General features: G+C 32.0%; 3 protein-coding genes across 16 annotated transcripts in view; 1 reads left to right on the top strand and 2 right to left on the bottom strand.

The window, feature by feature from the left end:
* Window positions 1–5,219, bottom strand: part of MICAL-like (protein) — an 80,304-nt gene extending 75,085 nt beyond the window's left edge. Inside the window, exon 1 of the mRNA XM_012288061.2 lies at window positions 5,112–5,219. The gene's annotated coding sequence lies outside the window, so the exon portion shown is untranslated. The remainder of the gene's footprint in view (window positions 1–5,111) is intronic.
* Window positions 1–11,803, top strand: part of LOC100874850 (uncharacterized) — a 67,925-nt gene extending 56,122 nt beyond the window's left edge. For 9 of the 13 annotated variants that reach the window (XM_076534726.1, XM_076534725.1, XM_076534723.1 and 6 more), the window contains 3 exons: window positions 1,687–2,018; window positions 2,616–3,252; window positions 4,162–11,803. In XM_076534726.1, coding sequence (XP_076390841.1) covers window positions 1,687–2,018; window positions 2,616–3,252; window positions 4,162–4,222 — 1,030 coding nt within the window. In that variant the 3' untranslated portion in view covers window positions 4,223–11,803. The remainder of the gene's footprint in view (window positions 1–1,686; window positions 2,019–2,615; window positions 3,253–4,161) is intronic. The other 4 variants (XR_013039138.1, XR_013039137.1, XR_013039135.1 and 1 more) reach the window with 4 other exon arrangements.
* A 1,825-nt stretch (window positions 11,804–13,628) lies between these two features.
* The window catches only part of LOC100881430 (uncharacterized), a 33,163-nt gene continuing 25,147 nt past the window's right edge, over window positions 13,629–21,644 (bottom strand). For both annotated transcript variants that reach the window (XM_003704486.3, XM_076534719.1), the window contains exons 4-9: window positions 20,798–20,928; window positions 18,261–18,370; window positions 17,505–17,650; window positions 17,151–17,349; window positions 14,814–14,930; window positions 13,629–14,156 (exon numbers count right to left, since the gene is read on the bottom strand). In XM_003704486.3, the coding sequence (XP_003704534.2) occupies window positions 14,039–14,156; window positions 14,814–14,930; window positions 17,151–17,349; window positions 17,505–17,650; window positions 18,261–18,370; window positions 20,798–20,928 (821 nt within the window). In that variant the 3' untranslated portion in view covers window positions 13,629–14,038. The remainder of the gene's footprint in view (window positions 14,157–14,813; window positions 14,931–17,150; window positions 17,350–17,504; window positions 17,651–18,260; window positions 18,371–20,797; window positions 20,929–21,644) is intronic.

The following is a 21,644-nucleotide window of genomic DNA, read 5'->3' as shown; positions in this document are numbered from 1 at the left end:
CATAATATTTCTTTAGGTGGATCAATCTACGTACTTAATATATTTTTATGTGATCCAGTCTGTATATTTAGTATATTCTTGTATAGACTTCTTTGTATATTTAATATATTTTTGAGTGGATCACCCTATACATTTAACATGTTTTTGAGTGAACCACTCTGTATATGTAATTTGTTTTTCAGTAGACCATCCTGTATATTTAATATATTTTTAAGTGGATCACCCTATATATTTTATATATTTTTGAGTGGACCACTTTATATATTAAGTATATCTTTGTGTGAACTCCCTCTATATTTAATATATTTTTGTGTGGATCACTCTACATGTTCAATATATTTTTCAGTGATCTACTCTGTACATTTAATGTATCTTTAGTTGGTCCGTTCTATATTATATCTTCAGGTGGATCATCCTGTACCTTTAATGCATCTTTAATTGGTCCACCCTGTACTATATCTTCAGGCGAATCATCCTGTACATTTAATACATTTTTAATTGGTTCACACTGTATTATATTTTCAGGTGGACCATGTTGTATATTTATAATATTATATATTTTTGGTAAACCAACATATATATTGTATATATCATTACATGGATAATTTTGTATATAAAAATGTATTTACTGTAATGTTTATATTACTGAGTATATAGCAATGAAATGTCCCATTTAGGTTAGGACGAGCTACTGTACCTTCACAATACCAAAATTCTTTTTAAGCAATGTCCCTAACATTCCGCTATAATGTATCCACATTATGGAATGTGGAATATCTTACTACGGTGTAATCACTTTTTGTCTTCTTTAACCTTTTAACAAAGAGTGATGAATAAAATCTTCTGAAGATCAGTCAAGTTTACATATGGCAAGGTCAAAATCATCAGACATGATTTCTCTAAACATAACTTTTACCCTATTTTCTGGTTATTGTGTGGTAATTAGGTTACTGTGCGTCCTTATACTTAAGTAGTTGTGTCAGCAAAACAATTCCTGTGTTCTTTATATACTAATAAACGAAAAGGACCTTAGTCCTTTCCAGCCGCAATATGCTGGGATCAATAAAAACATGATCACACATTTTCAAATAAAATTAATAACTCTTGCTAAGGTAGGTGTGCACAAATTTATCATGCTGATACTTGGAGTCCCATTTTTTTTCTATATACTGACTTGTTAGTGACATTTTCAGATGTCAGTAATGTCCACACTCTACAGTTTGGAATGAATTATATCATTCCTTAAAACATTTATACAGATGCTGCTTAGATGACCTGCAATGACCTTGACCTTAATATATATTGTCAAGGCCACTCATTGATTATACTTGCTGTATATCATATTGTAATACCTCATATTAGGGATGTTAGAAATAACGGACGAGATATTTTTATGTTTCATACACCATTTTTGATTGTACAGTCAAAATCATCGTCACAATGTAAGGTCTAAACTTAAATTTAACACTCCTAAACCGCAGCGCAATTAAGATAAATCACTGAAAGAATAATTGAACAAAATTTGCGAGTGTTAGCATTCGTCAACACTGAAAAAAATCAGATGGCAGGAGATATTGTTAAAGAAACAATACTGTACATTCTCTACTCTGCATGGTACACCGACGTGGTAGTTAACAGAGAGGAAAAAGTGAAAACTAAATCATATAATAAAGTTCATGTTGTCAGGGATGCTGGCACGTCGGAAGCGATGGCTCGCCCTATGGACGACGTTTGCCCGTGGGACGCGGCGCCGGGCCCCAGTATAGAGCACACCATGGATTCCACGGGACACCAGCACTCGATATTATCTGGAATAACGTCGCCGGTTGAAAGCCAGCACGAAGAGGGTAGAAGTAACTTGACCGGGCAATCACAGTCTATCGAATTTGCACGCCCGTCCCGGAAAAACTCGACGCAATTGGATTCCTGTAGTTCCTCGTCTGACGTCAGTCTGGCGGTGGCGGAAGTCACTGAACATATTCGAAAATCTTGTAGTCTGCAGCACAGTGCTAGCACAGGTAAATACAGTTTGTTACAGAAAACTATGCGTTATTTATATGATACATAGCATTATATCAGGTGAAGACTCAATGTCTGAACATGTTTCATAAGAGACACTTGAGGCTTTCACGGCCCGGCGTCATACAGGTATTACAGTTGAGGCTTTCGGGTGTAAGTCGTGTCCTAAAGGAAGCGAGTTCCCAACGTTTCGCCAGCATTGCAGCTAGCTTCATCAGGGGATACACTGATACTGGTGCGACTGGTGTTATGTCGCCTCTTATATTGTGGTGTGATGCTCACGTTCCGGATCGTTGACTGTTCCGGTTGATTGCTTGCGTCAATCAGAAAGTGGGACTTTTTGATTATGCGCACAATTAAAAAACAGGGAAGAGCGTGTGCCAGATTGGGTTAATATGATATCCTGTTTCCCGGTTGATGTTGTTCGGGTTTTTCCGTATTTCTATTGCTTCCCTATGTTTTCGGGGAAGATAGGCTGATGTTTTTGCCAAAACTACTGTTTTATCAAACAGGATTTTGTGCCCAGTGGCGCAACGCTCATGTTCCTTGAGTCTGGTGTTTCATAAGAATAATTAATATCATTTGGTCACTCGTAGCTGGCACAACATCAACTGAACGATACGGCGCTGGATGCGGCATGACAACACGAAATTATTCTATCGGATCCACCAGCGCGAGAGTGAAGCTGGCAGAGATCGGTAGACCATCCGCTTCGTTTTGCAATTATCCGTCGCCGCAACACTCGTTCGAGTATTCCCACGTGGTCGTCGAACGATCGGACGCACCCATGAGAAGCATGAGCGAGATGCATGAAACTCATCCAGTCAGGTCAAAGGTCCCGTCGTTTGAAAAGGAACCTACGAGCAAATTGACCAAGGCCCCTTTGATAAGCATCAGCGCGATCGTGGGCGATTTAGCGAGCGATAGCCCAACGATGGAGCAAGAAGAGAATGAAGGGGACGATTGCGTAGAAATGAAGGAAGAGGACAAAGAAGCTGCGAGAAAACGAGAATCGGAAGCTGAGAAGATCGATACAGTAATTCCTGAAGAAGAAAGCCCCGCGGTTTCGAGCCAGGTGGATACGGAGGTCAAGGAATTGCTGGAAGAGGCACAAGTTGTTCCTGTCTGGGAACCGGACGCCCAACAGGACGACCAAGTTGCACCCATTACTGAAACAGTACCTCAGCAAAAGCGTGACAATAACGTTAACGAAGTGTGCCCGTGGGAAGACGAGTAAGTACAAGTCTTTTTATCGACTTTAATAATAGTAATTATTATAATTATAATGTTGAAGGTTAAGCCGAGTGAATTGGGGATCTCATCCGATCCCAAAATTACAAACTATTTATCCTTGAATAGACAACAAAAGTATTTATTTTGTAACTTTATTACGAAATTTTATTTACATACACAAATTAATGACAAAGTAATGAAAATCTGTCGGTGACAGATCCAATTTTAATTTTACTTTATTTACAAACAAATAAATTTGTATTTTACTGCCACCAAAAGTCACATCTGGTTTAGATCAGTATCATGGAACAATTTTCTATCACTTTGTTGAAGATCACTATTCACACTGGACACATTCCACTAGTTCCTTAATAATAGGAATTATTATTATAATATTAATACGTTGACTATTGTCTAGTATAGACATAATAATATGGACTGTTGTCTAACAGTTCAAATATACACATTTTTGTTCACAAACATGTAAAAAATGTTTAAAAACAGTATAAAAACTTTAAAACTCTGACAAACAGGTCCACCAAATGTTAATATTTCTGTTTCACTTGATACATCCTAAGAAAAGATTATTATTGTAGGATTTATTTTTCAATGAAAATTGAATACAATTGAATACAATTTCAACACCATATCATGGTTTAATAACAAATGCTTTGTTATTTTGATTACTGTAAAAAGGAGGTTGCAGGTTCAAATCTTACTACAATACTTCTTTTGTTTTCCTTATGCTTAAATGCCTATTTATTAAGTTTTATTTTACACTTTAAAACTATTCAAATTAATAAATACTTACTAATCATTTGTAATGAAAAACTCATCTTCTCAAGCTGCGGTTATATTAACAAAAATGATATTTAGTGCTAATATTCTGAAGTCTAATATTTGTTTCAGGGAAAACTGTAGAGTGGATGCACCTTACGTGAAAACCTATGCGACTTTAGGTTACTTATAACTTGGCATCGGTACTAAACTTACATTTTACGCTTAAGCATTCACAATTCAATTTCTATTTTAATTCACTTTACTTGTAAGTCCGAGTGCCCGAATTATGAAGGATACCTTTTGATTGATTGTCATTCTTTTTTTCATTTCTTAAGAATGAATAAGTAAATTGCTTATTAGCAATATTTAAAGAAATAATTAAATTTATCTATGAATGAAATCAATAAATGAACATCATAAGTATTTATAAATGATAACTCAATGCATTTAAACTAATATTCATGTGAAACAAAATTCTCGCCACTTTTATTCGTTTAGCATCGTTAGGAGTTCCATTTCATTTTCTTCTAGACTCATCTAAACTTCGACATACCATTTAAGGTATACATTAAGTAATTCTATACAAAGTAATTTAACTAAAAATGAAATAAATTATATGGGTCTATATTTCTCTATTCAGTCAAAAGATGTAATCGATATTACCTGTAACATGCACTTTGGGAAACAAGATTTGTTTTTACAAAGAGAAATAAAGTATTAAATGCAAAGATGTGCTCTGAGGGTGCCAGTCAACAGTGAGCCCATTGACCGCTCCCACTGATTACAGATTTCTTTAATACTTCTTCAAAAAAAAAAATATAAATCTTTACTTTTAGCGTTACAAAAATTCTCTAGTATTAACAGGAAATTTTTTTTTTTTAATTAGAATTACGTCCCAATAGTGCATCGTTTGAATGTTAAACGATACGTTAAAATGTAAACGAAGTTTAGAATGCAGCTTGTCATAAGATCACATTGGTGTCGTGATACTTAATTGTCGTTCGATCTAAGTGTTAGTTAGTTTATTCGATACATAATAAGTGTCTAACAATAAGTATTTAACGTTAGCTGGCTTGTACCTTGAAGTTGATGATGGCTTTCGCTAAAATCATGGTTGTATAAATAAATCTGGACACAGACACTCTTGAAACACAACCCAATCGAACACTGCATACAAAAAATAATATGGCGTCGCTGGAACGCGCATGCGCATTGCGCATAGATCATGATCGATATATTAATGGTATCGAATAAAAATATATTAATGGTTTTTCAGTATAAATAAGTTAATAATTTTGTGTAGAAAACATTCAACAAAATTAAATAATTACGTGATAAATAATATAATTAAATTTTTTTGACGCCATATTGGTCATATTGATTTTATAAATCTTTAGCATTGTAACTTTGACATATATGAAATGCAGCCAATTATTATACAGATTGGATATAAAGCGATCGCAGTGCCCTCATTTTGTGGTAGATTTTGAAAGTTTGGCTACAATAAGAGATCATTCTTGTCACGGGAGTTTGCAGACTTATTTATAGGACCATAATTGAAACGAAGCTGTCGAATTTCAATCGTAGAAAGTAACCTGCAAAATCGTTATTTGCGATTAAAAGAAATCACCGTTATGAGGGGAAACAGAGACAAACATCGAGAAGAAAAGAAAGTAGCATTAACGATCCTGTTTACTGTCTAAGGTAAAAATGTTGTTCTTTAAATTAAAGTGTAAAATGCTTCTAATTACGTGACATAGGGTCTAGTGATATTCGGGTTCTCGGCACTGTCGCTGCCCCAGTGTCGAGTTCTTCTTGCTACCGATTAAATCAAATCAAATAAAACTAAATTATCGAGTAAAAGTTAATCGAGCAATTTTGTCCCCTCGTTATTAGAGAATTTATGCTTGTTAACGTAATAATAGATTTTAAACGGTAGAACGATAATCTTATACTTATTCTAACCTTAATCGCGGTGAAATACGAAAATAATACTTCGAACAGTGACGTATAAACTGATTGTCCTTGATGAAACATGTTAATCGGAAGAAAATTGATCGCGTCAATCAGTGACGAAGATAATGTTGAAAATTGTTAATATTTCTGTTAACAAATTTTGAATTCGTTAACAAAAACTTTGCAGATAATTTTCTGAATTATCAAAGCAAAATTGATAATTAGAAGTTTACGAATGATTTAAGAATTCTTATTTGTGTGTTGTACAAAGAAATATTTTCCAACGTAAATTTGTTGATGCAATCAAAATGATCAAAAAAGACGTCCGTTAGATTCGGGTACTCGAGGCTAGTCCTAAGAAATCTACTCTATATACTCACAGCGATCGTACTGTTAATTCGAGAGCTCAATTTAACTATGGTAAACATTCTTATTCAAGATAGATAGTTGGTAATAACATGAATATAAATATATATATAACAATCTGTAAGAAAATGAACGTAATAATTCGAATCACGATAGAGTACGGTTGTAGGTATTATATTAAGAAAATCCCGTTGATCGTAAAGTTAAAAGAGACAATTTCATCGTATAAGTGGATCTTGTTCACGAAATGCGTTCATTTTATTTCAATTCTTTTTGTCTATCTTCTTTGAGTAAAGACTGTGGATAGAGATTCGTTTACATAACCTAACTGACGAAGTCATGCAATTCTTGTTCCCAAATAAGCTTCGAAACAAATCAAAAAAGAAACTATTTTTGTTTCTCATTTTGCGAATACATTTTATATATGAACGATACGCATGATTTGAATAATAGATTTTAAACATTGTCATTCGGATATTCTTAATGAGGGACAATATGGAGGATCGCTGCGTATTCTGAATCCCTAAACGCCTTTTTATTTTATTTCGTTTCCGAGATTGGTGCAAAATTATATTAACCAAAGTCGTTTTGATTGATAACTATTTATTAGTCGTGTATTGACATGGGTGGTTATTTTGGAAGTGTCCTTTTGTGACACACAATTTTTATAAATTTATGAGTTGAAATTAGTTGTTCAAGGTGAATATTCAAGAATTTGAAAATTTTTAAATTTTTAAGTTTCTAAATTTAAAAATTTTGCAGTTGTATGATTTAAAAATTTCACAGTTGTATAATTTGTAAATTTCATAAATGTTTAGTTTTAAGACTCAGAATTTTTAAATTGTTAAATTTAAAAATTTGAAATTCTGTAAATATTGAAAATATTTACAAAATATTAAAATTTAAGATTTTCTGAATTTCTGAATTCTATAATTTGATACTCATTAATTGAAGGATTTGAGAATTATTAAATTTAATTGCACAATTAAACTGATTTGTAAAATTTGTAAATTTTATAATTTAAGAATACATCAATTTTTGAATTTAAAAGTGAGAATTTTGTATTTAAAAATTTGAAGATTTGAAAATGTAAAAAATTGTAAATTTAAGTTCAATAATTCCCAATATAAACATTTGAAAATTTCTGAATTTGAAAGTTTCTTTTCCGAATTAAAATGTTGCTACTAAATATTATTTGAAAATGTATGAATTCATAGATTTGAAAGTTTGAAAAATTTTTAGAATCCATAATAATTGATACAATGCAAAAAAAATTCTTCTGGCCTCAAAAGTACCCCCTTAAATTTTTTTACGTTTATTGTATTTAAAACAAAATAATCAGAACGTACCTCTTGTTGTCCACCTATAGATTCGTCAATAGTACAAATATAACTTAAAGTATAGCGTAATTTATAGATAAACCTGGCTCAAACATAATCTAACTCAATTATTTTGCCATTTGTACAAATTAAATTAATTTAAAAAAATTGAAATTAAAATGCAAAAATTGTACTAATATTTTTATATTAATTTTTATTCAAATCAGTTTAATCAACCCTGTACCTATTTTGTAAAATGTAAATGAAAATTTATGGAATATTTAAATTTATAAATATTCAAAAACATTTAAAATTTTGTTTATCTTTTTTAAACATTTTTTTTTATTTCTGTTTCATTTTCAGTATTATAATTCTTCCTTTATTTTGCAAAATGAAATTTGTAAATTTGTAAATTAAGTAAATTATATGTATGTTACAGTTTTCCCGTATAATTGATTATTTAGTTAAAATTATGAAGAAAAGTGAGCCACGTTTATCACCGAAAGACTGAAAATGTACCTGAAATTCGCTCCCACCTTCCCCAGCCAAAACGCATGCAAAAAAATGTCTAGGTCTAACATTTTAGAGTAACAAGCATCGTCTCAGTATTCCTTTACAAATTAGCGTTGGGGTCTAGTAAAATGGCGGACGAGTCCGAACAGACTTCAGGGGCCTCATGCGGTGAAATTTGGAAACTCGGAATAAAATTCGCCATCCTTGTTTTCCTTTCTATTACCGTGTACAGAAGAAACAAGGATAGCTATGTTGCCACATGAAAGTACGATTTCTGCAGTGTGTTAAAGCTAAGAAACATTTTCTTATGCTTTCTTTTTCTTTTGCAGAATTATGCAAACCCGTCTGATTTTGCAAAACCGTACAAAAAATTACATTTTTATGTGCATCATTTTTTATGAAGTGTTGTGAAGCAAATTGAAAAATAAGGTTCTGGAACCCCATAATTACACGAGGAATATATTAAAGGTGAAAGTCCGAAAAAATATCTTGCAACAGTTTATCATCGTCTCTCGGTTTCACCGGCAGAGGTCATCAGCGCATTTCGCTAGACCCTTTCGAGAAGAATAACTTTGAGTAATGTTTACGAGGCGAAAGTTGATCGATTCAAGGTATCAGCGATTCTCAACCTGTCCCGTGGTGTTTTACCTGCGTTTTTATATTAGTCAAAACTCATCAAGTCGTCTTAAACGAATGTGCTAAAGATACATCCGACGTATCTAACAATAAGAGATTACTATTAGAACTGAGAGATTAGAGTAGGAATCCTTATCGCACGACGTTTATCCTAAAACTTGCTGCTTTTCTCTTTCCATCGCTCGGGAATTACCCGGATTCGAGTCCTTTTGTAAAACGATTTCTTCGACAAAATTTCGAAGCGTAAGTCTTAGCGATAAACAATTGAAAGCTCGTGAAACTCTGTTGAAAGTTTCGATTATCCCTGAGAGTGCATCGGTAAAAATGAAAGAGCCACGGATGCTTAACGAAACGTCCTAATATGTTGTTATATTTAAATTATTTAACTTTTGACATTGTAAATTAGAGCGACGAACTATACTTTGTTATGTATAATTGAAGGGAAATTATGAGAAGTATACGCGAAGGGAAACGGGATGACACGTTCACTGTGCTTTTTTTATACGGGTCATTTAAAGTCCGTATTAAAATTTTATTTTTACAGGATATGTACATACGCCCTCTATAAATTTTTGCCACTACTGAAGTTTCGTGTACGGTGATTTGAGAAATATGTGACTATTGCGTGGAGCTGGAAAGAAGTCACTTGGAACTAGAGGATACCATTTTCTTTAGGTACTTGCAAATTTTTAATTAATATTCTGGGATACTTTGAGAAAATTAAGAAAATCAGAAATAAATTTATGAAGTATTGTGGAAGTTGGTTAAACAATTTTCCTATAATTTATTTTTTTATATTAACCATTTGTTATAAAATTTATAATTTCTGTAGCTATTTCTAAATTTTTTATTTTTAAATTTAATAATACACAAATCAATGAATTTCTAAATTTAATAATTAGCAAATTAATGAATTTATAAATTTAATTGTGTACAAATCATTAAGTTCATCAATTTCTAACATTTTAATCTTAAAAATTCGAGAAGATGAAAATGAAAAACTTCTACATTCCTAAATTTTATAATCTTCAAATTCCAAGATAAGAAAAATTGAAAATTTTATATTTCAGTTCTTCTTAATATTTACATTAAGAATCATAAGTTTTTAAATTTCCAAATCCGAAAATTTGAATGTGGGAAAGTTAGTAAATTTTGTGACTGTTAGATTTGACTAATTACAAAAATGTACAACATATGTATTCTCCATGACTGACTCAAATGAAACGGCCTATTCCAACCATTTAAATTTATATTTGTTCCAAGTGCCAACTTTCCAGCTCCATAGGATGTGGCTGCTCGATAAACGGTTGCTTCAGCAATCCTAAAATGTTTTACTAGAAAAAGAATCACTTATCAAGTTATCATTGATTTTCATCATTTTCATTTTTTGTATATGAACTAATTTTTCCAAAATATCCATTACTTTGCAAAGCAATCAAATAGGACGTAACTGCGTGAGCGAGAAGTATTTAATATTCATCTATTTGACGTTCATTTATCGAGCGGTCATTTTATCGCATACGTTTCTGGCGGTACGAGATTAATATGATACGTTTATTTTTCACCTAAATATGGTAGCTTTCCTTTTTAATGTTTTATTGCTCTATTTTTCCAGCATTTTTAAACAAGAGTTAATTTTAAAAAAGTCTGTTGAAACCTGAATCAATGAAAACAAAAATTAACAAACTACCACGTCATTGTCAAGATAAAACAAAGGTTCAGAAAAGTATCGACCGTCAGAAAGAATAGAAATAGTCACATGTGTGTGTTCTGTGTCACAGTGAACGTGTTAAGAAATACAGGGTGATCCACCTAAATGTACCACCTAAAACTTGTGCTACGTAAGAAAATTCGTTTAAAACGAAAATTCTGTTATCGACAGAGAAACACTCGACGTATATCTATTTCATTATTAAGTTACTGTTTTCAGCAAGCTATGACCTTCAGTTTTTAAACTATAATTAGGAAATTTAAACATGTTTAAAAAATTAATGCTGAGTAAAAAACTTTCACGGGTTTAAAAATAAATTACCGAGATCTTCTCTAACGATTTCGAGTCTGTGTTTTAAAACACATTCCTCAAAAGCATCGATTTTTGAAAGGTAATCGAATATAAAAATATAAAAATTGAAAGACATGGGGATAGTGAGGACCTAGTACCTAATGTCTTATAGTAATTTAGGTGGCGCTTAGGTGAATCCTGTATAAAAGAGCAGTGCACGATAAAAGATGTCGTTGTAATCTAAACAATGGACATCGAATGGCTGCTGAGAGGTTAGGATGTAATTACGAAAATGGGATACGAAGTTTGTATTAGCGAATTTGTAATTGAACTAGTGACCCGCAGAATGCGCCTATTTAAAAACGTTGAATCATGTTCACTGATTAACTGGCGGCTACCGCATATATCGAGGTACACATTACAAAAACAGCAACAAAGAGAAAAAAAATGTTACTATTTAGAAACTTGAGAACACGTTATAGAGTATAAAAAAGGCTTTAGTGTATATAGTTTTGTAAAGTGTTAACGGTGTATAGTTACGAGGAAAAAGAAACAAAAAAATAAAAAAGAAAAAAGACAAAAGACCTGCCCAGTGTCGAGACAAGGCGTTACATTTGCGATTAGTCATGGTCGATTTAAAAAAAAATAGTCAATGGATTTTTATCGCGATACCAAGACTCACCGGACGTAAACCGATGACAATGAGCAATGGCACAAAGTACGGCGCACCATGAACTTCATTGAGGGAATTGTTGTGATGATAGTGTTTTACGCATGATGATCGTTTTCGTTATGTGTTAGCTGCGTTTACGCATATGTAGGTATGCATGCGTTACACGCGCACACGCACACGTATACGTAAAAGCAGAGATGAAGTTAATCCGTTGCATACATATGTATAATAATATGTGATACATGCGTAATATTTTAAGCTGTCAATAGAATGTCCTAATACCAAATATATGATAGTGAGATTAAACCGTGCGTCGTTATTACCTATTCTCACCTATATGCATGTACAGGGTGGCTCACCACATTTTGCCATCTAGATTTGCGTCATTATTATTACTCATAGCAAACAATGTTTCAGATGAAGTTGAATGGTTTTGAGAGGAGCATATGCTGGTGGTATATTTTTTTTGTAGGTGGACGTGTAAACGACATATGAAGGTCATTAATGTTTCTCAAATAGAATGATATATTTTTTACTGCATTAGCTGTTACTCCTTCATATTCTTTATAAAAAAGTATTAATCTCTTTATGTGACAAAATCTTTAGTTTAGGAGATATTTTAATTTTAATGTCCATTTACAGAAAAGGTTCAATGTGACCACCATTCGCATCAGAACACTTTCTGAATCGAGAAATTAATGATTTACTAACATTCCGTAGTGTATAATCTTTCTGCATGTGTAGCACTTTTCCCAGCTTCAAAATAACTGATAACATGTCTATCTTTTCTTCTTTAGAATAGTTCATTATGAAGTGATAATTCACCGCAACGTCGTATTCATCGTATTAGAGACGTAACAGAGACAAAATTTCACTGTTATTGTGTAACAAAAAAATAACAAAAACTCACAATTCGTTTGGTGACACGTGACCTCTCAAAGCATGTAGAAAAACATTTGCTGTTCAGTTAGGGCAATTCATAATATTGAACAGAAAGTCACGATTTCCTAGCAAGTTAGAATTAAAATATCTTCTAAACTAATGATTTTTTCACATAAATAGATTAATACTTCTTTGTAAACAATATGAAGGAGTATCATCTAATGCAATAAAAAATATATAATTCCTTTTAAAAAAACATTAATAACCTTCATATGTCCTTTACATGTCTAGTAATAATAATGATGTAAATCTAAATGGCAAAATGTGGTGAGCCATCCTGTATGTATCTAACTATTCTTGTGGTTACTTTTTTATTACTCTTATTTAGGTTTCAAAACTAAAAATTAAAATGGAATAGGAGTAACTTACAAGAGGAAAAAATGAGCGTGTAAATTGCATTTTGTATAAAAGTACATCGAAGGTGTAGTATGGATGCTGTATCATAATATGTCTATGGGTTTGTACAGAATGGGCCTTGGATTTTAAAATATTTTGAGTTTTAATTTAAACGAATGATAGTCATTAAGTTATACAGGGTGTCTCATAACTAGTATAGGCCCCTGAAATGGTAGGTAGCTGACATGATTCTGAATAAGATTTCCCTTTCCAGAAATGGGGTTTGGAGCTTCGTTTTCGAATTATTAAGGAAGAACACGGACAAATCAGAGCGCGAGTATTACGCTTGATTTTTGGATTTTTGTGAGAAATAGGGGATTTTAAGCTTGAGAAATCGGGGACGTATGGAATTTGGGACTTGAGAAATTGGGACTTGTCGAATTTGGGAACATGGAGAATTTGAAACTTGTGAAATAGGGGACTTGTGGAATTGGGGACTTATGGAGTTTGGTAATTGTGGAATTGGGGACGTACGGAATTTGGGACTTATGGAATTGGGGACATGTGGAATTGGGGACTTGTGGAATTGGGGACATGTGGCATTGGGGACATGTGGAATTGGGGACATGTGGAATTGGGGACTTGTGGAATTGGAAGCTTGAGTAATTGGAAACTTGTGGAGTTGAAGATATGGAAATGGGGACTCGAGAAATTTGGGACTTGTGGAGTTGAAGATATGGAAATGGGGACTTGAGAAATTTGGGACTTGTGGAATTGGGGATATGTGAAATTGATACGATATAGATACCTGCTTATAAACTTAACTGTCACCGGTTGAATCCAACAAAAAATATATTTTTCTTGCAATTTTTATTTCTTTCAATTTATATCTTCTTTTTCTTTCAATTTGTACGTACAGTGTGTATATGGTTGTCCAACTTATCGGACACTAGATGTTCCCACCACTAATTCATATCAACTAGATGAACAAAACCGTCTAATGACATGATTGTTATATTATATTCTCTTACAAAAAATTTAATTTGAACTTATTTACGACAACGAATATTTTTAGGCACCTAATACAAACAAATAATGATTTAATTTTCAAATTAATGGTATTGATAAATTTGTTAATTTAAGCATTCAAACTTTTGAATACAAGATCACAGAATTATGGTAGCTTGTAATACTGTACACTTTTTTGAAAGACGCGATTATTTTCGATATAGTCTAATATTTTTGAACGTGAAATTAATTTGTTCAGTAGCAGCGGCAACGATGTGCAGGGCAACTCGGTGGATATACGAGACATTTATCCATACAGTATACACTTGCACCGTCTCGGCCAGCGATTTCTCCGATTGCGTCGCACTGTTCCCTGTTAATGAACAATAAAGAATTATTAAAATAATACATTATTGCCTAAAAATCATGTTAAATACTATTATTTAATTTCTTAATTTGAGAATTCAGTGATAAGTTCAATGATAAGTCCGAGTTGATTTTGGAGGCCTCTTGCGGTGAAACTGAGAAACTTAACACAAGAATTGGCGATCTTCTTTTACCCGCATAGCTTTAAACAAGAAAGACAAAGACAGCAGCAATGTCGGTATTATCTTTTCAGAAATATTCTGTAATTTGGATTTTTAAACTTTATAAACGATATTTTTATGTACATTGATTTTTTATAAAATTAAGTCAATTTTTGTAATTGATTTTTTGTAAAAGTTTAAATTTAAAATCAAAATGTATACTAATCAAAATAATTGTGATAATAATGAGTAATATGAAAAAGTTAGTACGAGAAAATATTTCTTCTTCGTTTCAAAATCTTGCAATAGCAAAATTGTTTATAGCTTTGTACCTTCTATAGCAGTACAAAAACTAAAGGTTCGACAATTTCTCCTGTAACAAGATTCATATTTACGGCACCAGAGGTCTCCAACTCCACTAAATGCTGATAAATATTGATTCAATTCAATATTCAGTTATATAAATCGAGTAAACAATTATTAATATGAATATCTCAACATACGGGCATTGGCAAATAGCTGCCGGACAATTTGGTGGGTATCGCAGACAGTTAATTTGACACCAGTCATTCATTCCTGGAATACGACGGTAAAGAGAAGTAGCTAAGCACACTTGAGATCTGAAATTAAAAACACATATTATGTTTTGTATCTTTGCGTTTCTTCCACTTATGTAAAATTTTATTTTTGAGTTCAAAATAGATTTATAATCATTTTTTTTTATTAAAAGTTATACGTATATTGTACATTTAATATTATCTATGTAAATTTATATTTACATTAATGTTACAGATTTAATATTACAGAGAGGGCAATATTTTACATGAAAGTTAATAGACATTAGTTACATGTTATATTGTTGCGCGTTAGATGACCACGCATTATATCACTACTTACTTTACCACCGTGTGTTAGATCTCCAATTTTTAAATACTAACAATAATAACAATCTAAACTGCTATATGTTAGATTATCGGAAGTTAAACTGCCACGCGTTATATCGCCAAGCATTATATCACCATGCGCTATACAGTCACATGTTATATCGCCATGAGTTAGATCACCACATGTGATAGACCACTACGCGTAAGGTTACCATGCGTTATACAGTCACACGTTATATCGCCATGAATTAGATCACCACATGTGATAGACCACTACGCGTAAGGTTACCATGCCTTATACAGTCACACGTTATATCGCCATGAATTAGATCACCACATGTGATAGACCACTACGCGTAAGGTTACCATGCGTTATACAGTCACACGTTATATCGCCATGAATTAGATCACCACATGTGATAGACCACTACGCATAAGATCACCATGCATTATATAGCCACGCGTTATATCGCCATGAATTAGATCACCACATGTGATAGACCACTACGCGTAAGGTTACCATGCGTTATACAGTCACACGTTATATCGCCATGAATTAGATCACCACATGTGATAGACCACTACGCGTAAGGTTACCATGCGTTATACAGTCACACGTTATATCGCCATGAATTAGATCATCACATGTGATAGACCACTACGCATAAGATCACCATGCATTATATAGCCACACGTTATATCGCGACGAATTAGACCACCACATGTGATAGACCACTACGCGTAAGATCACCACGCGTTATACAGTCACACGTTATATCGCCACGAATTATATTACCACATGTAATAAACCACTACGCCTAAGGTTACCATGCGTTATACAGTCACACGTTATATCACCACGAATTATATCGCCACATGTGATAGACCACTACGCGTAAGGTTACCATGCGTTATACAGTCACACGTTATATCACCACGAATTATATCACCACATGTGATAGACCACTACGCGTAAGATCACCATGCATTATATAGCCACACGTTATATCACCACGAATTATATCGCCACATGTGATAGACCACTACGCATAAGATTACCACGCGTTATACAGTCACACGTTATATCGCCACGAATTATATTACCACATGTAATAAACCACTACGCGTAAGATTACCATGCGTTATACAATCACACGTTATATCGCCATGAATTAGATCACCACATGTGATAGACCACTACGAGTAAAATTACCATGCGTTATATAGTCACACGTTATATCGCTGTTATCTAGTCACACGAATAAGATCACCACAGGTTAGATCGCCACATATTCGATTGCCACGCGTTAGTTCGACACGCGTTGGATCACTACGCGCTATATCATCAAACGTTAGATACCCGCGCGTTATATCGGCAATTTTTAGATAGCCGTGTGTTAAGTCGCCATAAGATGTATCATCACATGTTAAATTGCCCCGCATTGCATTACTACGAGTTGTATTGTTATACATTAGTTCACCATGCGTTAACCAGTTAAGTGTATTTGACGACTATATTCGTCATGGAGATGTGGCAGAATTTTGTGTCATAACGACTATATCCGTCATGCGTAAAATTTTGTTACAATTTGATATTTAAATTGTAATTTTGACGAAAACTAAATTATATTCGTAAATTGTAATATGTTTAAAATGGTTAGAGGTCAACACGAAATGAAATAAACAAATAAAAAGTATAAATGATTTGAGATGGATTCGTAAATTCTTGAGAGCTAACCCGTCATCGCTTGATTATCGCGACACACACTGGTGCGCGTTTTGTAAAAAGATCACCATAGTTGACTGGTTAAAGCACCACGCGTTATATAGCCACACGTTAGTTCACCACGGATTACTTATACGAGTATATCCACTATATCGCAAAATTCTCATTTTGTGTCATCATAGCCGTGCCCATGTAAATATATTACATCCATTAATTTCAAGAATACGTACCTAACAACAAGAGGAAATATATTATTAGGAGAACGATAATCCTTGTAGTAAAGTAAAAAGGGATTATCCTGTTGCACAAAGAGCGGTGGTACACCAGCTGTACTGGTAACGATGCTTACGTCGGCACAGTTTCGAAATGTTTCTGGTCTTCCACATCCGTTTGCTTCGGTTCCATTTTCACAAGTACCCCACATATTACCTAATTTAAAAAGATTACACAAATATTTAATATACAAAGTCACAAACGTTTATCCCTTGAAAGATGTCAGTGTTACTATTATTTTAATTGATTACGTTGTGATCTGACAACGTAAACAAATGAAAGAATAAAAATGATCAGAAATGAACACAAACCGGTATAGTAATTCCACTGTATCACACATTGGGAACAGGTAACATAAGCCGGTAATGTTACCCTGTACCGAAATATGGCCTTCCTTTCTGTTTCTATAGGAATCTCGAAACGAACGTCCCTGGTTCCGGAAACGTATAGTGGATATCTTGAAAAGAAAATACAGCATGCATTTAACATTTATTTACCTTTATTGAGATAAAGAGTAGAGACTTTCTACTCCGGTCTATAAAAATTTTCACACTAAAAAGTAATAAATATTCAATGTATTCTGTAACTATATTCGTTTACACTCTTGGTTTAAATTATTTAACAATAAGTTTTGATTTTGAGAAAATAAGTAGAATAACTAACTGTACTTTCACATATTAAGATCACCGTATTTCTTGAAGTAATAGTGATTTTAAATTACTGGAAATGTCAAAAAATGACTACAAGTTTAGTTTTAATTACTTAAGTTTCAAAGTTTTTTGTAAAAGTTATTGAGAAAAACTAAATAAATCTTTTCTTGAATAAAGAAGAGAGTTTATATGCGTAACGCGCATGCGCAGTATCTGGGTGTAGCGCACATGCGCAGTACTTAAGGTGTAGTGCGCATGTGCTGTATTAACGCATGCGCGCTACCTCTAGTTTATTCAAGACGGGTACTGCAAGATTAGTCCAAAACTTTTCGTTCATAATAATTCGTTAAGTGAAATTTATTTTAAAGATAGTCATATGTATTATATTTGTTTGAAATTATAAAAAGCCTTCTGTACCTGTCAAAACAATCTTGACTTGCTTCGCTCCTTGGATTGTTGTTTGGACAAAGATAGATTTCGAAACGACCCAGATGGTTTGCTGTTAATTCTATTTCAACATCAATATCCTGTGAATTTAAATAATCTCATGGAAGAACATGATACAGCATGCTACTTGGTGATACGACACGTTTACTGCCATGTAAAATACTACAAAAGGACTAAAAAGAGAAAATACTATAAAAGAAAAAAATGTATAGTGTGCATCAGTGATTTAAGTTAAACGACTTATGGCAGTTAAGATGTTCACATGTTCTGTGACACGTGTTTATCAGAAAATAATTTTAATGAATTATTGGAAAATATTTTTCAATTTTATTTTGTATAAGCAGCAATAAAATTTGAAATGAAAACATAATTATCATTTTTCAAGACCATTGGTCCCTCAATTTACAAGGCATTCTATTCAGAAGTTGATAATTTAGTAACATCAATATTACTTGAATAATTTATTGAGAATGATAGCATTATTATTTACAAAACACTATTTCATTTTGACTGTCGTTTGTAGTCTTTTTCAGATATTTGTAATTATAAAATTTGACTCAGTAACTAAAATTTAAATGGAATTATAAAATAATATATAGAATATATAAAATTTACAATAAAAAATATAGGTATTTATTATTTTATATAAATTTTAAGAGCCTCCTTAAAAGTATGAGAGTTGGTAAGGCAAGATATTTAATTGACTTATTTTTGTAAACAACATTTTTTTTTATAAAATGGTTTCTATATTTAATGTATAAAACACATTTAATCAGTGTTAAGTATTTAATGCAACGTATAATCAAGTTATGTATAATTTTTTTTTTTTTATAAAAACATTCATATTCCAGGAATACGTTTTATTTTCATTCAAATTTACCGCGTAAAAATTGAATACTGCCTACTTGAGAGACCTCTAAGATAGTATAATATCCCGTGATCGTAATCTGCTACGTTACATCGAAAAGTATTCAAAGTTAACGCTATTAATCAATTCAGGTAATTTATGTGGTCCCTTACTAATTTTTACTTAAATCCTACTATTATTAATATTTTCTTTACCGAAAAATTGTTTAAGTTATATCGAAAGAAAACAAAAACAGTATCTAACCTATAAAGTGAAACAATATCATTATATTTACTAAATCAGTGACTTCACGACTCTTCAAATAGTGAAAATTAATATTACTAATTATTAATAATGCAATATACAGTTATACAAATGTACAATTATTTTGTATATATAATTTTTAAGAATCCAATTACAGCATAATATAAGCAGGTAAGTACGGACATGTATTTTATCAATTCCTTATTTATATCATTCAAAATTTATACATGTTTCTTATATTTTAAAACGTCGCTAAATATAAATAAACGATAATTTATTTAAAACTCAACAAATAAAAAGTTTCATATTGTCTGAATTTGACGATTCTTCGATTATAATATAACCTTATTGGGCGCCAACGAATAATTTAGTTTCCTTCTTTCGTTCGGTATACGTCTTAATGGTCGATTATTTTTCATCACAATCGATTCGTGTCGGGTTTCGATATAAGTTGTGGATCAGGTTAACGTATTCTTCGAAATTAGTCCCGGATTCCAAGTGTTTTAGGAACCGGAGACTTGTTTTAGCATTAGTCACTCGTAATAAGGCTCTTAACATACCTGATTCTTATGCTGAAACCCGATATCTGACGAATATACAACATAGATATCGTTACTAGTTACAGTGAATCAAAAAAGCATTAACGTGTCGAATCATAGTTACTAAAAATTATACAGGGTGAGTCAGTACTAATGAACACCTGGAGTAATATATGTATGCATACTTTATCTGATGACTTTTACAAAAAATAATTTAAGTGTTTAGTTTGTTTTTTGTAAATAGATAAATATTATTTAGGGAAACTTGAATGAATTAATAAAAATTTGTCACTTTTATAAAACAGTAAAAAATAATAATAATTTTAAAAACTTTGAAGGACGTCATTGCGTAGGTATTAATTTTTAGTTGAATGAAAACTAGCTATTATTGCACTTTAAAGGCATTTCTAGAAAAATGAAATGATTGTAAAGTATTAATTTTTAATTGTTCTAAATGTAAATGTTTAATAAATGGTATGCAAATAAATGTAACAAAAATAGAATACAGTATCTTATGATACAATGTTGTATTTTATAAAATTAATTGTTTATCAATTATAACACCAGCTAATAAAAAAATGTATTGTCAGTATTAAAATAAAATAATAATGAGATATCACAAATTATTTTTATTAGGAGATCCAGATAATCATTCACTAAACAATAAATAATATAATAATTTGTTCTCCAAAAATAGGTGTGCTAGTGCTTTTTTGATTTGTTCCATAAATTAAAGAAAGATAAGTTTACAAAATTTAAGAATATTAGTAGTATGAATAAAAGCTTGTTTATTAAGTGTAATCTGTGTTACTTTTTGAGATGAATTGTTCTACATAAATAAAGGAAAAGTAAATTACCTGGCCAACGGTGTAATGTCTAACAATGGTTCCTTTTGCATATTCTCCGCCTGCTTCGTGTGGTCGTGGCGTTTTCAGGTGATAAGCATCACCACATACACCACACTCGCCATTGTTCTGCACCCATTGAACTAAATAACAATACTTCTATAATCTCTTCTTACATTGCATAAAAATAATGTCCAGTGTAAATCTTTTCTTACATTTACAACAGACTGTCGATATAATTTCACGAACGGGAATATAGCAACGAAAAATTATAGAAGTTATCAACAACTCCTAGATTTGTCTAACCTATGTTACACGTTATGTTACCTAACCTAATCAAAGTTAAATATCAATTATGTTATCTAACCTAAAGTACTTGTAAATTATCTTACATGACAAATATTATTGCACAATAAAATAATGTGAAACCAAAATTGTATGATGGTAAAGATTGAACCAGTATTGCTGGTTTGCTAATATGGCAATATAAATAGAGACTATTATTTCTATTACAATTATTGTAATTTCTATTACAATTGTTTGTAAATTGTGCATGAAACATTTTTATCACTTGAAACAATGATTTTAAATAAAAATTGTACAAATAATATAAAAAAGATAATCGCTGTATTAGATAAATAGTTTATTGATAATTTACAAAGATGGTAATATAACGAGAATCTGCAGCACAATTTCTATTATGTTATTGACATAATTTGATGATCTTAAACTAGCAAAGTAACACTTATGTTAATGTGAAGCTTAAAATTTATTAGAAATGAGTGGCAAAATTTTTACTACAAAATGGCTGACTGGCAATTATAGGAAACAATGAATTATGAAAAATTGAAAGTCTGAT

This window comes from Megachile rotundata, chromosome 8, assembly GCF_050947335.1.
Source record: "Megachile rotundata isolate GNS110a chromosome 8, iyMegRotu1, whole genome shotgun sequence".
In the NCBI taxonomy this organism is placed as follows: domain Eukaryota; kingdom Metazoa; phylum Arthropoda; class Insecta; order Hymenoptera; family Megachilidae; genus Megachile; species Megachile rotundata.
The sequence above is the reverse complement of the archived record's forward strand: the minus strand, read 5'-3'. Positions and strand labels throughout refer to the sequence as shown.